The sequence below is a fragment of the Peromyscus maniculatus genome, chromosome 12 (genome assembly GCF_049852395.1).
Source record: "Peromyscus maniculatus bairdii isolate BWxNUB_F1_BW_parent chromosome 12, HU_Pman_BW_mat_3.1, whole genome shotgun sequence".
Classification (NCBI taxonomy): Eukaryota; Metazoa; Chordata; class Mammalia; order Rodentia; family Cricetidae; genus Peromyscus; species Peromyscus maniculatus.
In genome coordinates, this window is record NC_134863.1 from 23,074,952 (window position 1) to 23,091,299 (window position 16,348).

The 16,348-nt window shown below is 42.4% G+C and overlaps 1 protein-coding gene across 18 annotated transcripts in view; it reads left to right on the plus strand.

The window, feature by feature from the left end:
* Dlg1 (discs large MAGUK scaffold protein 1) overlaps nucleotides 1-14,362 on the plus strand; it is a 206,914-nt gene extending 192,552 nt beyond the window's left edge. For 16 of the 18 annotated variants that reach the window (XM_076548687.1, XM_076548686.1, XM_076548689.1 and 13 more), the window contains 3 exons: nucleotides 3,448-3,557; nucleotides 9,118-9,209; nucleotides 12,675-14,362. In XM_076548687.1, the coding sequence (XP_076404802.1) occupies nucleotides 3,448-3,557; nucleotides 9,118-9,209; nucleotides 12,675-12,781 (309 nt within the window). In that variant the 3' untranslated portion in view covers nucleotides 12,782-14,362. The remainder of the gene's footprint in view (nucleotides 1-3,447; nucleotides 3,558-9,117; nucleotides 9,210-12,674) is intronic. The other 2 variants (XM_015993332.3, XM_042259159.2) reach the window with 1 other exon arrangement.
* The last annotated feature ends 1,986 nt before the right edge of the window (nucleotides 14,363-16,348 follow it).

The following is a 16,348-nucleotide window of genomic DNA, read 5'->3' on the forward strand; positions in this document are numbered from 1 at the left end:
TACTAATAGGTAAAACTAGTACATGTTGGTAAGCAAAGATAATTGAAAAGTGATTGAAAATCAGCAATATCCATGAGCTGGAGTTCTTTATACTTAATAAATGATGAAGTATCTATGAATTGATATGCAACATGAAGAAAGATCTATATTTTACCTTTTGGGGCTTGTTTGGTTCGTTGGTTTGGTTTGGTTTTGGTTTTTAAAGACAGGATTTCTTTGTGTAGTCCTGGCTGTCCTAGGGCTAGCTCTGTAGACCAGGCTGGCCTCGAACTCACAGAAATCCTCCTGCCTTTGCCTCTTGAGTGCTGGGATTAAAGGTGTGCGCCACCTCGCCCGTCTTGATTTGATATTTGAAAAAAGAAATGAGGAAACGAATCTACTCAGTTATGTGAAAACACAGGAAGGACTAATCAGGACCTAATGAGATTAGTAACCAGCACAGGGAAAGGAGTGGTGCACACTGGTAGGATTTGTTGAAGGAGGTGGAGGCAGCTCAGGCCAGCCTAGCTACACGTTTTTATTTTAAAAAAAAAAAAAAGGAGATGGATCGACAAGGCTGGGAGTGGCGTTTGAGTAAACATTTTGTATAATTTTGAAATTTAAAATTAGCATTTGATTGTCAAAGTAAATTAATAACTGATCACAAAGCATAGGGTTAAATAAAATGAAGTGTCCCATGAAGGCATGAGCAGTACATAAATGAAAAGGTGGAGGAGAAGCTGTACTCACTTGCACTGTCGGCCGCTTACAAGGTCACGGCATGACACAGTAAGGAAATTACACACGGTAGTAATGCTTTCAGGCAGGAACATTAGAGATTATTAAAACTTATCTTAAAATAATCACAGTAAGTGATGGTTTATAAGAAACAAGATTATTTACATACTGAGAAAGCGTCATCCCTGAAATTACTAGTTACAAAGACAAAGATAATTTTATCTTGGAGAAATTCTAAGCAGAGAGAAGTTTGAATATCACATGGTCAGTAAAAATGGGAAAAATAGATATCTCATAAGAGTGTATGCCTTCCAAAAATGTATAACTTGCCCTCTGATAGCCAAGAGGCAGGCTGAGCCCAATTTAATCCTATCCTGTGAAATGAATGATCGGTGCTCTTCTGAAATGCCAAGATTGGGGTGAAGTGCTTGTTAGTTAGAGGGAGACCTGGATCCAGCTTTGTCCAGCTTTTATGTAAAAGCAGGCAAGTCGGGGGTGAGCAGGGTGGTGACAGATGAGTCCCTGGAGCTCACAGGCCAGCCAGTGTAGCCCAGGTTCCATGAGGAAGCTAACCTTAAAAAGTAAGGTTAGGAACTAGGACACCCAACTTTGGCCTCTGCCCTCCACATCCCCACGTTCACACACGCATGCAGCACACAAACCAGTTAATAAAATACCCAGATCTGGAATGGCAAGGGCTGAGGGACTGCGCCCAACTGATGGCAACTCGGACATTGTAAGAAAATCCAATTCCTCAGCCAGCAGTTTCCTATTGCTTGTTCAGTAAGGAACGTTAGATGACCAGCTAAAACTAGATTGTGATCGTATAGTAAATGTCACTACCTGTGGGTAATATTTCTGGAATGTACATGTCTATGTGAAGAGAGCGAAGGCAGCGTGTCAGTTTTCTGTCACAGTGAAGGAAAGCGGGGGAGGAAGCATTTGTTGTAGCCCATGGTCTCTGAGGTTTCAGTCCATGGTGAGGAAAGAAAGGAGGAGAGAGCCGGGCGGTGGTGGCGCATGCCTTTAATCCCAGCACTCGGGAGGCAGAGCCAGGAGGATCTCTGTGAGTTCGAGGCCAGCCTGGTCTACCAAGTGAGTTCCAGGGAAGGCGCAAAGCTACACAAAGAAACCCTGTCTCGAAAAACCAGAAAAAAAAAAAAAAAAAAAAGGAAGAGAGAGTAGAAATATACACAAATCCCTTCAGAATCCCTCCCAGTGAGCTGCTTCCTCCAGCTAGGCCTCGCTTCTAACTAGTCCATGGAGCTTGTCCATGAACTGTGTCATAAACCTAACACGGGCCACAGAGACGGCTCAGCTGGCAAAGCCCTCGCCACGTAAGCATGGATACCTGACTTCAGACCTCTAGTACCACAAGAGGCAGAGCGTGCTGTGTGCACCTGTAGCCCCAGCCCTGGGAACCACTGGCAGCTAGTTCAGCTGAGCGCCAAGCCTCAGGTTCAGGGAGACCCTGTCTCAGAACCGAAGGTGGAGAACAATTAGGGAAAACACCTGGTGTCGGGTCAGCTTCTGGCCTACACAGATGCACATATACATAAAAGTAATAAAATTTAGTGCTGTGAGTATATCATTTCCTGTTCTGTATGTTTGGAGTCTTTTTCAATATTTTTATTATAAATATGCCTATTAAATTAAATATTTCTTAACAGGAACTATAACCTTTAAATTATAAGGTACTTTATGAGATTGAGGACCTAATTTTAAACATCACAAAATTTATTTAATTTTCATTTCCTATGTAACTAGAAATACTCATCTGTAATAAAAATATAAATGACCTTTTGTGTCAGTGAATTTGTCAGAAAAGTCACATAAATCCAGAATTGGGTTTACCAAATGTCAATTTATGGTATTTTCTAGTCCCCAATGAAATGAGGATTGAAAGAACAGACTAGCGGTGGTGAGGGGCTAGAGAGGGGTCTCAGTGGTGAAGAGTGTGTACTGCTCTCACAGAGAGAGAACCAGTTCCTGGTGCTCACGTAGGTAGCTCACAACTGCCTATTTATTATCCCTCCAGCTCTAGGGGATCCTTTGTTCTCCTCGGGTCTCCTAGAGCACATACAGACATGGAGCACATAAATACAAATCATTTTTAAAGGATAGCAGTAGTGAGGGTTACAGGTTTGAAAGAGGGAATTCTAGGATTTTGTTCACCTTCTGTTGGTCATGCCATTTTATAGAATGAAGTTCATTAATGACCTTTGGAGTTATTTGTATATTTTAACGTGTGTGTGTGTGTGTGTGTGTGTGTGTGTGTGTGTGTGTGTGTACATACACGTGAGTACACATAGGTTCCAATTGTGGCCAGAAGACGGTTTTGGATCCCCTGAAGCTGGAATTTGGCCGGTGGCTGTAAGTTTCCCAACAAGGGTGCCATGAGCTAAATGCAGATCTTCTGCAAGAAGATGATACACTAGCGCCGAGCTCTCTCCACCCACTGAGCGGTTACTGCTTTATAAAAACGAGGGATGTGAGAACTGCATTTGAATTCTTTGAAATGGCTTTGAGAATGGGAAAGTAATTATTCATAATCATTGTTTTCTTCATTTAATTTTCCTTCTAAAATTTACTGATAAATGACAATTTTGCTTGATAAAAAGGATCTAAATGAAGAATAATTCAGATGGTGAGTTGTGGGGGACACTTTCAATATAGTTGAAAAGATTTGGTCCACTTACTTAATTTTCTTCCTTATTGTCTCTATTTTAGGGCAAACATTGTATCCTTGATGTGTCCGGAAATGCCATAAAGAGATTGCAGATTGCACAACTTTACCCAATATCTATTTTTATCAAACCCAAATCCATGGAAAATATCATGTAAGTGTAATGCCTATGGTGCTCCCTTTAACTGCAGCGTGCATCGCAGTGTCTCATATAAAATGGAGAGAGTAGTGTTTACACCTGTCTTAGAGGGTGTTGTGAGATTAAAGCAGCAGCAGCATCTTCATTCATAGTATTAAACGGGCAGTGCAGCTGTATAACAACAACCATTAAAAAGATGAAGGATGGTGACTCCTTCCCGGACACAAGGTGAGATGGTTCCCAAAGGCGCTTGCTTTCCTCCAAGCCTGACGACCTGAGTGCAGTCCAGGACCCACAGAGCAGAGGGAGGAAGGACTCCTGCACGCTGCTCTCTGACACACATACAAGGACACACGTATTCCATACATACATGGAAACATGTCATTCCATTGTTCAGTAGGATTAATTAAAAAAGAAAAAGCAAAAATAAAAACGAGAAAAAATAGTGTCAATGAACCTAAATATTCCGTTCACTAAAATACTGTACATGACACCGATACTCACTAAATACTGTACTCAACATATGCAAAATACACATTGATTTCAAACACACATGACAGTTACCAAACTGTCTGCCCAGGTACAGTTTTCAAGTGATTGAAAACAAATATCCTCTGCCCACAGCAAAATTAATAAAAAATATAATTCAAATGCCTTTGTATTAAAAACTGAGTATTATACTTCTGAATAAGTTAAAAAGGAAATTCCAGAAAAAGTGATAAATGTTTTGAACTACATATAAATACCAGCTAGGGCTGTTGCATAGAGAAACCCTGTCTCAAAAAACTAAAAAACAAAAACCGCTAACAGACTTAATGTCATGTCTTTGGTGAGGAGAGATTAGACAGCCTATACTAGACGAAACCAAACGTCAGGCGTCAAACCCCATTCTCAGGGCTGAGGCCCTTAGGGAGGCTGCTGACAATCCAAAACCAGCCTGGGCTACGGAGTGAGAGAGGTGCTGTTTCAAAGAGCGTAAGAGAAGTTGGAAGCCATTAAATTCCAAGAAGGCAGAAGAGAAGTTAGTGAAATAGGAAGTCGGCGTACAACAGAGAAGGTCGATGGAAAGATGGTCTTTGGAAATACAGTGAACATTAACAATGACCAAGAAACGAAGTCAAGCATTCGGTGCTAACAGCAGAATGGGAAGGGGTCATCAGCATACATCAGCAGTCGCTGCAGGTCAACACAGGCCCAATAGAAATCAGGCCGTGGACAGAGCACTGAGAGGCCCTCCAGACGGTCGGCACACACTCAGCAGGAGACCAGCTTTCCACAGTGAAAGCTGTGCTGCCATGTTACCACCTGCACATATCAAAGAGCGAAAATGGAAAAAGACAGCACACGTCTTTGACAGAGATGTGGAGCATCGGAAAATGCCTCACAGTCTCTTGGTGAATCTACACTGATAAATTTACAGTAGCTTTGAAAGGTTGACATATGCTAATTTATGATTAGCCTAGAACTCTCATTCCTAGAAACATACAACAGAAATGCTTGCTTGTTTTAACCAAACATACTTGCTTGCCAGCAAAAGTGCTATTCAAATAGCCAACACCTAGAAACTACCTAAATGACTACCACCAGCCGAATACATCAATTATGACATTTTCATAATGAAACATTTTGCAAAAATAAGCATGAGCAGTCACTGGCTATGTACAAATGCATAGAAGAATCCTAACAATTTTAATAAAAGATCTCAAGTTAAATGTTTGCATGTTTTGAAATTCCAGGTTTAATCATCTCTTGCAGAAACCAAATAAAACTTAGCTTTGAGGATGGCATTCTTGACTTCCAGAGCATTGGTACTCTGCATTGGACCTGAGTACTCAGTGCACAGGTTTGTGACCATTTGTCAAGCTGTACATTGAAGATACTACACTTCCATGTTTTTAAAGTTACACTTCAAAAAGTGTTAACAAGAAAAGGACAAAAGGAAAGAAAATTTTACATGATCTTACACCTAATAAAGTATAATAATAATAATAACCAAGCAGAATTTATTCCTAGAATGTAAGGCTGGTTTAAAATTTAAAAATCCACCCAGGTGGTCGTGGCACACGCCTTTAATCCCAGCACTCGGGAGGCAGAGACAGGTGGATCTCTGTGAGTTCAAGGCCTGCCTGGTCTACAGAGTGAGTTCCAGGAAAGGTGCAAAGCTACACAGAGAAACCCTGTCTCAAAAAACATAGGTAGGTAGGTAGGTAGGTAGGTAGGTGGATAAAATGTAAGAATCCATCAGGGCACTAAAAGTCCAGTGTAGAGCCCTTGTCCACCATAAACAAAGCCTGGGGTGGGGGTGGCAGGGTCACCCAAGAGGATCTCCAAATAATGATGGATTACAGTAGTAATCCATCATCCATCACCCCACGTGTGCAGTGGTTCCACTGGCAGGATCTATCTGTTTGATCTATCGATTTTGGAACTTTGAAATCTTTTGAAGCCTTACAGCTCCCTAGAGTTGGTTTAAAAGGTTAATTTTAGCTCTCAGCATGGTGTCAACACCCCATGCCTTTATTTTTAGCCCCATAGCAAGCAACCATTCATGCATTTTCTCAGCTATCTGCATGCAATTTGTAGGCGCCAAGGACACAACAGAGACCCTGTCTTTGTGGATGAGGAACTGCCAGCTAGATGGTTTCTGTGTCTGACTTACAAGTACAGTAAGCTACCCCTGGTTATTAAGTAATTTTCAAGACTGGAAGCCTCAGTGCCTTTCCACAGCCCTGCCCCTGCTCCCTGACCTTTGTCCTTTTTTTTTTTTTTTTTTTTTTTTTTGGTATCCAGCCCAGGACATTTGAAAAGTAGTCACATGTATGGGTATAATTTAGAGATATATTGTACATGACCATAGAATGGCACAGTCTCAGAGAACACCTGAGAAAAATTTTATCAGGCTGCCTCAGCACAGAAACACTCTACAACAGCAGATAACTGAATAAAATAAAAATTTAAATAAAACAGCAGAAATGAGTGTCCAGAGTTACTGAATCATAAGATTCAAATGTAATGTTTAAACAAAAACAAAAAAGTATACAAAGGGGGCTGGAGAGATGGCTCAGAGGTTAAGAGCACTGGCTGTTCTTCCAGAGGTCCCAAGTTCAATTCCCAGCCGTCACATAGTTTCTCACAACCATCTGCAATGAGATCTGGTGCCCTCTTCTGGTGTGCAGACAGGACACTGTATACATAAAAAATCTTTTTTGAAAAAGTATATAAAAGTATAGCAAAGAATGATCCTTTCAAAGGAAAAAATAAAATAAATTCCCTGAGACAGACCAAATGTCAAACTCACTACAGACTGTAAAATGACTTTATTACAATACATGGTTTTTAAATAAAACTATGGGTTTCCATGCATTCTCATGCATATATATCATTAAGTGCTCATACCCACCTGTGTTTGCCTCTGTTGTCCTCTTCGTCCCCATAGTATTCTTTCTGCTCTTAGGTTATATGACATTTATAACACCTTAAGGATACATAAAAGACAAGGTCAAAGTCACGGAAATTCTATCTGGGCAAATTGAAAATATCAGTAAGAGAAGATGTGAAGTTCTGGGGAGCTAGCGACTGCTCACCCTTTAAGAGCACATACTACTCTTGGAGAGGATCCAACTTAGGTTCCCAGGACCCACTTTAGGCAGCTTACAACAGCCTGTAGCTCTAGCTCTGGGGGACCCAGCATCCTCTTCTGGCTTCACAGACACTGCACCCATGCGTACATACCCATACAGCAACACAGAGACACATAATTGAAAGTAAGATCTTTCCTTTTTTTTCAGTTCTGGGAATGAAAAAAAAAAAGTTACTAAAGTAAATTTACTACAGGGATTCAGGTAAATTTGAACAGACAGAAGTCTGATCAAACTTAGGATGGGACAATGGAAAAGATCAAGTTTGAGGACCAACTAGAAACTTTCGAGAAAAATTAACAGAGCTTCAAGGAACTGGGAGACGGTATCAAATAGACCTATATACATCATGAATCCAAAAATGGGAGCAGGAAACAAAGATTATTTGAAGAAACTTCCCAGATTTTATTTTAAAATGAATATAAGGGCTGGAGCGATGGCTCAGAGGTTAAGAGCACTGGCTGTTCTTCCAGAGGTCCTGAGTTCAATTCCCAGCAACCACATGGTGGCTCACAGCCATCTGTAATGGGATCTGGTGCCCTCTTCTGGCCTGCAGGCACACATGCAGACAGAACACTGTATGCATAATAAATAAATCTTTCTTTAAAAAAAAGGATATAAATATCCAAGATATTGAGTAAAGTTCAAGCAAAAGAAATGGAGGTGCCCTGAGAGGCACATTACAGTCAGACTGTTGGAAGACAGTGTTGTACACAGCATGAGAGATGACACATCACATCCAAGAGATTTTCCAGTAAGATTATCAGCGGAGTGCTTGTAAGAAACTTTAAGTCTGAAGGCAGTGAGTCGGTGCATCAAAAACAGGGAAGAAATTGAGCCTGTCAATCAAGAACCCTACACACAGCAAGAGTGGGGGAGGGTCCAGCGATCCAGCCCAGCGAGGAGATGAGCTTGCTGCAGAAGCCTGGTGTACATTCAGTCCCTGAAACCCATGTGAAGGTGAGGAGAGAAACTACCACAAAGGTGCCCTCACCTCCACATGGATGCCATGGTGTGTATGCCCATGTACCATGACATATAGAATAATAAAATTCTTCTTAAATGAGGAAATTAAGATGTTCTCAGATAAACTAAAGCAGGAGTTTATCACCATTATACCTACCCTACAAGAAGTGTCTAGGGAACTCTGATGCCTGATTGAAATTCTGAATCCTGATTGAAAGAACACTGTACCATAGCCACACGAAATGCCTTTCTTCATGCTGAGATACCAAAGGCTTCCTGTCACAAGTGGGACCAAATCCTTGTGTACCCATCATGCCGCTGCAAGAAGATTTAGGATTGGCTTACTACTTCTGTCCACACACCCCCAGATTATTTTGAAATAAATGTCATGTATTATTTCATATATATTTGAAGTGTAATTACTGAATTAGAAGGCTTTCCACTGTGAATGTGGCATTTAATATTTTTAATATCATATAGTCAGATTTCCTTATGTCATATGTTTACAGTTTTCCCCTCTAACCAAGTTCTAAATAAGTTTTACTCAGGACAGATGATTAAACTTGTAATATACAAGTCTTCCTCCTTTTTCTTCTCTCTCATCCCACTACACTTTAAGCAGCGAAGAAGCTAGGTTATTTCACTGTTTCCTCAAACTGTTATTCTCTGATCGTGCTGTTTGGTGTGTGCATTTACAGTCTGAGTTGGTACATAGGCCTGTGAATCACGTCGTGCTGACGTGCACAGTGAGCCTTGTCCGAGGTGAGTGCGCTGGCTGCCTTGAGCTAGTGTAGAAAGTGCTGCGGCCCTGTTCCCACTGTGTGCTGGGCAGCAGGCCTGTGGCTGCAGCCGTTCTTAGTGACGGCCACGGTTTGCCAGAGTTGAACTCGCATTATTTTATGTCTTTTCTCATCTTTTTTCAAAGAATATTACAATATGGTAATCACCAATTTCTAAATTTATTTGCATAGGGAAATGAATAAGCGCCTAACAGAAGAACAAGCCAGAAAAACATTTGAGAGAGCCATGAAATTGGAACAGGAATTCACTGAACATTTCACAGGTTGGAACCATGTGTGACAGTGCCCTTTATGAGAGAATTTTGCTGTATCCATATCTACTCGTAGTAACTAGTCCTGTAGTTTTCAAAGTAAACTACAAGATCTGTGGGTTTTATCCCACAGAATACTCAAAAGTTAGCCTAGCTGGGAATGGGGAGCCTTAAGATGTAGTGTTCCTGTGGTGTGCGCACAGGAAGAATTCACAATTGACCAGAGGAAACTAGATTTAACTTCACTGCTTCTGTGAAGCCTCGGCCTTCTCTCTTAACCCTTTGTAAATTTTGATCTATTCTCCCCGGCCTTACTGAGATAGAATTTATAGAATTCAGAGGTATTCAGGTGTACAGTGTAATATCATATACTTTGTGAGTTGATTGCCACAGTCATGGTAGTGCATCCGTCAGCACAGTTTCTGGTGTGGTGTGTGTTGGTGAGGTCACTTGAGGTCTGCTTTGGTGATGTAGTCACCATGCTGTACATCAAATACAGAAATGGTCTTTGGAGGGTCTTGTTTTTCCCAGTGCTGTCTGTGGCCCGAGCACCACGTCCTCCCGAAAAGAGAAGTGTGTATCCTTTAATCAGGTTTTCTTCCTCTCCCCACTCCCAGTCTCGGGAGCCGTCACTGTACTCCTCTAGGAATTCAGATTAGATTCCACAGGTAAATGAGGCCATGGAAAATTGGTTTTATGTGTCTTGTTTAATTTAGTGTAGTGTCTTGTATATTCATGTTGTCAAAAATGATAGGATTCCTTCTTTTTATTTAGATGCCCCATATTTTCTTTGTTGACAAACATATAAGTGGTTTTCATTATTTTGTCTATTGTGAATATTGAGGTTAACAAAGAATTGCAGGTGTTTCTTTGATATACTGATTTTTTTTATTTGGGTATATACCCAGAAATGAGATTGTTGGATCAGGTGTCTTAGTGTGTTTTCTGCTACAGTAACAGTATACTGTAGACTGGGTACACACAGGCTACTGAGGACTGGAGGGGACTATGAACAGCCCCACTGTGGCAGCAACTAGCCCACTGCTGGTACAACAGCTGAGACCTGGCTAGAAAAGAGGGTCTGGCTGGGTGGCCCAAGGTGGCCCTGAGCTCCTGGACTCAAGTAACTCTTTACATTTGCTGCCTGAGTAGCTGGGACCACGACACACAGTACCTTGAAGACCTCATTTAAACTAATGATCACATGAGTTCCAGTAAGTGCTCTGACATCATAAGCCATGTGCTGAAGGCAGAGGGGGTCTGGTCTTTTTAATTTCAGACTTAGAAACCATAAGAATATTAGCATAAGAACAGCTCGTGCCCTTTACCCATATTTTCCAAATGTTATCATTTTATCTCTAAAATATCGGAGTAAGTTACAAATAGATGCCCTTTACTTCTAAATATGTCAATATTTAAAAAAAAGGACATTTGAATGTTTGCTTATATCCCTCATATAATGAGAATGCTGCTAATCAAACTCAAGAAATTTAACATTGATAATCTTACCATGTAATACAGACTTTCCCCAGATATTAGCAGTGTTAGAGTGAAATGACAAAAAAAAACCTCAGGATCCAATCCAGGAGCACGTATATTGGATCTGCTTTAATCTAGAACTACCCATTAGCCTGCCTTTATTAGTCAGTCATAACCTTGGCATTCTTTCAGAGTGAAGGGCAAGGGGAAGCTTGTGATCTCCCCAGATGTGGGGGTCTGAGTTTGGAGCAGGCATTTCAAAGAAGCGACACTGAGCCTCTGCATCATGCAGTCTTGGGGTGCCATTCTGGACTCTTCCTAGTGGGGTGGTGTCAGCTGTAATGGCTGAGGTGTCTGTGGCCTTGACCTCTTGCTTTTTCAACCCAGGAGAACCACAACTTACCCAGTAAACAAAGTGTGTGTGTGTGTGTGTGTGTGTGTGTGTTTCCCAAGGCATACCTCAATAGCTGCCCTTCACTGCTCCACACTGTGGCTTGCCCTGTGAAGCATTGTGAGCCAGTCAGATGAAGCTGGTGTTTGCCAAATGTCTGTGTCTCCGCAGATATTAAAGGATTCTCTGTGTAGCTCAGAATGTGAACTTCTATCACAAAGCTGATACTTGCAAACATTATAAAACTTAAAACTTTTGATTACTCCAACATTCTTCGCCACATAGAAGCTCTTCTTATGCACATAGATGTTCCTCCTTATGGTATACTTAACCTCATTCACCAGCCAGACAGTGTTACCTAACACCTCATCTCCATTTGGCATTTTATTCCAGATGTCTCAGGCCATCAGAAACTAGACATTGTGGTTTCCTTACACCTGCTCACACTTGGTGCTAGCCCATGTGGGCCTCACGTTTACAGACCTGCCTGGGCCTTCTGAGTGCTGGATTAGTCTCTGTAAGCCACCTGCCTGGCTCCATGGAGTCCTCTTTAGTTTCATTAACTCACCTTTGAGCCTTACAGACTAGAGGCTCCAAGTACCCAAATAATTAGTTCTTAGTAATCACTGCCATTTTTGTTGTTGTTACTGTTTGTGATTTTTGTTTGTTTGTTTGTTTGTTTTTCGTTTGTCTGTTTGGTTTGGTTTTGGTTTTTCGAGACAGGGTTTCTCTGTGTAGCTTTGGTGCCTGTCCTGGAACTCACTCTGTAGACCAGGCTGGCCTTGAACTCACAGAGATCCACCTGGCTCTGCCTCCCGAGTGCTGGGATTAAAGGCGTGCGCCACCACTGCCCAGCTCTGTTTGAGATTCTTGAGACAGGATTTAGTTGTGTAGCCCCTGCTGACCTAGAATTTATAATCCCCCTGCCTCTGCCTTTCAAGTCGTGAAATTATAGGTATGCACCTTAATACATGCCTGTGTTGCCATTTTTTATTCACACATTTCTTAATATTGATTTTAATAGTTTCTAACTATAAGACCCCGGCTTATGTATATCAGTCCACCTACACCCAGGACCTGGCACACTTCATACTTCAGCAGAGTACACAATCCAGTCAGCTGTCTTTCCCTAATATCCTACCCCGCCACCACAAGATACGTAGCTGTGCTTGTTCTCTGTAGTTCCCACAGAAGCTGAGGAAATCATAAATCAGAGATAGAGCATGGGGTTAGCTTGTGCAAGGCACCATCAGATGAGTGAGTGAGTGAGTGAGTGAGTGAGTGAGTGAGTGAGTGAGTGAGTGAGTGAGTGAGCGAGCCAATGCAAGCTCAGATGACAGCAAACTAAAGGAGGATGGCCACGTCTCATTTTTGGTCCGTGTATGTGTGTGTGTGTGTGTGTGTGTGTGTGTGTGTGTGTGTGTGTGTGTGTGCGCGCGCGCGCGCGTGCTGTCCACGTAGTGAAATTAGCTGAATGGCCAGTTGTTGCCGAGCAAGTAGGAGATGCTTGTGTACAGCTGCTTCCAGAGTTTGCCTCTCCCGGTCCACAGTACTGTTGATGGCGAAGAAAGACAACTCACGGGCCTTGGGACTTTGTGTCGTTACAGCCATTGTACAGGGAGACACGCTGGAGGACATCTACAACCAGGTGAAGCAGGTCATAGAAGAGCAGTCTGGTCCTTATATCTGGGTCCCAGCAAAAGAGAAATTATGAAGATGGCTTTCCTGTTCCTTTCCCACGGTCTCGTTTCTCTCCCCTGTCCTGGAGTCTCTCGAGTCTCCTCTCACACTGACTCAGACCCCTCACGGTTGGCACCTGTGCCCGTTATTGACATCCAGTGTCTCCTTCATGTTGCATCATTGTATTCTTCTGTGTTACTCTCGGTTTCCGGCCATTCTTCAGACTGAAGAGGAATAGCCGGACCAGCTATCAAGGGGTTTGGGTAGATGCAAAATTGTAAAATTCCTTAATGTTTAAGGGAAAGTTAACTTTAAGAGATTTTCAGAAAAGCTTTATATACATTCTTTTCCAGTTTCGGTACAAACGAACGAAAGGTGGTTTTAATCAGTGACTCAGTGGACCTTGAGCAACAGTGCACACTTATTTAATAGCATGGTTTGGCCGGTGTAATAGCTCTCCAGTTCTTTCCTCAATTGACTTCTGGTATTAAAGTAATTATTTCACTAAAGACAAGAAAGATAGGGGTTTTATTTCACAATGAATGTCTGAGTTAACTCATAATTTCAGGAGGGCTATTTGTTATTCATGAGAGGTCTTTATCGTGTGAGCCCTCCCCTCGTCCACTTGCGAGGAAGAACAGTGGTGTGTGCTGTAGTCCGTGTGGGCAGCGCTGGTTAGTGTTGTCCATACACTTCTCATTACAGCTCTGTTGAGGGGTTCGGGGGCTCACCTTTCCACAGACAGAACTGCGGACAGGAAAGTTAATGTGGAGATGTGGTGATAATCATGTCAGTGGGAAGGTGTCCAGTTCATAGCCTGGAATTTTAATGTATGCTTAGGGAGGGGGGCAGATTTTAATGACTATTTTACCCACAATAACTGCCTATTTTGTTATAATAAAATATATATAAATATATATAAAACTTTCGTTAACTAAACTCTGTAACTATGGGAATTATTTTCTTTACATAGTTGCACACACAAACATATATATATATATTTAAAATATATTTTTCTTTTGCCACCTACTTCTAACTTTTTGTTTGGTTTTTAAATTAAGTATTAATTGATGAGACTTATCTTCCTTAATCATGTGAACTGAAAGCAAGTGTGTGGTGGTGGTGAGGAAATCCTAGAAAACTAGACTGCAGGTAGCCGTGTTGTGAGCGTGTTCTCCTCCTTCCTACAGAAGCTCCCGAGGAGTCCTAGGTTTCCTGTCGGTGTTGTGTGCCTGTCGTGGAGTTTGATTTGGGTCCTCCGCCTTTCCTTTTAGCTCTCTCTCCTTAGTAGACGAACAAGCTCCGCTCTGGAGATGTCCCAGACCTCACTCATCTTGTGTGGCTGCGCTGTACTAGAATTGCACAGGTCTTCACAGCAAACTTGTTCAATTTTAGTGAGAGGCCGAAGGCCTTCAGAAATCGGTCTCTCTAGTCCATCATTATCATCATTTGGCTTCCCATTGCTCTTTGGAATTGTTTATTCAATATGTGGTTTTTTGGCAACCTTGTTAAAATTTCTTAAATGAGTACTGGTTTGTAAAAAAAAATTACCAACATTATCCATTCCATTTATGAGAAAGAGGAGAACAGCTAATAAACTTTATTGTAAAATCCATATATCAAATGTGTCTTGAATCTTTGGAGGGGTTTTTGTGTTTTTGTTTTGTTAAATCAGACTCATTCACCACATTACAAGTTAAGTTTAAAGACAGGAGGCAATATGTGTAATTCTTACACTAGATACGGTAGATTGTTGCCAAACAAACACTCAGGAAGAAAAATGAAAGATAGCCGGGCGGTGGCGCACATCTTTTAATCCCAGCACTCAGGAGGCAAAGGCAGGTGGATCTCTGTGAGTTCGAGGCCAGCCTGGGCTACAGAGCGAGATCCAAGAAAGGCGCAAAGCTACACAGAGAAACCCTGTCTCAAAAGACCAAAAGAAAAGAAAAGTGAGAGATGTTGAGAGCTCCAGAAGCCGCCTTACAACAAGCGAGGTCCCAGCGTAAGCCATTTGCAGTGTGCAGTAAGTGGTCACACCCTGAGGAACAGGAAGAAGGGCATTCGTGTTCTGAACATGGTATTTGGTTTCTCTCCAGATGTCTGCGGAGCAGAATTGATGGTCGGGTAGCTTTATACTACTGAGACCTTGGGGAGCAGGTGCAGTATGGTAGAGTTTCTCACTGGTTTTCCACAATTCGGTAAACCAATAGTAGTGGTAATCCACCAGGAGTGGGGGAGCAGCAGAGCGGGCTGGAGTGAGATCACTGGATCAAATGGCTAGCTCTGGTTTCCATGAAACCCTGCCTTGGGAGGAGACTGTTAGAGGAAGACTGCCAACCTCAGGCTCTGATCTCCCCTGCCACAAGTGCTTCCACACACATTCGCAATCACACGTGCACACAAAATCACGGTGCATTGAAAGAATTCCAGTTCAATGTATGCATACACCTTTCTTTACAAAGTCACACCATGGGGCTGGAGAGATGACTCAGTAGTTAAGAGCACTGGCTGCTCTTCCAGAGGACCTGGGTTCAGTTTCCAGCACCCACATGGCAGCTCACAACTGTAACTCCGGTTTCAGGGGATCACACACACACACACACACACACACACACACACACGTGTGCGCGCGCAGGCAAAACAATGAATATAAAACTCGTTTTAAAAACCTATCATACAAAAAGGTCATACCATGGCTGGCATGAGATTAAGACACTTGAAATATGACTGGGAGAGCCATTTCTTTCCTTTCCCTGTTGCCTGTCTTGGTATCTAAGGAGAGAATTGATCCATGGTACATGGAAGTCTGGATGCCAGAGTCCCAAGGAAGTGATACTGGATTTGTGTATAACTCATACACAGCTTCCCAAATACTCAGGTCGTCGGGGTGACTCGGAGCACCTAGCCCTGATCCCGCTTTGGTATCCACAGGGGTCCTGGAGCTAATTCCAAAAGATAGCTGTGGTCAGAACAACAAACTTAAAAATCAGCCATCCCGCTAGAAACCCATGGAGAGACAGAAGTCTGGTTTTTCCTTGTTTTTTCAGAAAACCTGGTTTTTTGAACTCCAAATGGTTCCACCTTGTTTTCCATAAAAATCAGTTACCTGGTTTCTTTGTGTAGTAACCCATGGACCTTAAATCTACTACATGATTTATAGAAATAAGACTAGCTCTCTTTCTGCACTCTCTCCTTGCGTATTCTCTTCCCTCCATGCGGTCGTGGTCGGTGTCTCAATCTCTCTCTCTCTCTCTCTCTCTCTCTCTCTCCCTTCTTCCCTCCTTCCCTCCCTCTCTCCCTCTCCCTTCCCCTCTCTCTCTCCCTCCCTCCCTCCCTCCTTCTCTCCCTCCCTCCCTCCCTCTCCCCCAATAAAGCTCTAGAAAGGTTAGAAACAAGAAAATGAAAGAAGACTCAAGTGCAGTATCTTTAAGGATCCTTTTGTCAGCTGGCTGCACACACTGACCTGAAAGTACAGTTTGCAGACAACACGTGGTCCTCAGCTGTCCCCTCATGTGACCTCTCACGGGTTTTGACTTGGTTTTATCCTTTAGATTGGCTCTAGACTAACCCTTAGGAATCTTGGCACAGCACAGACATTTAT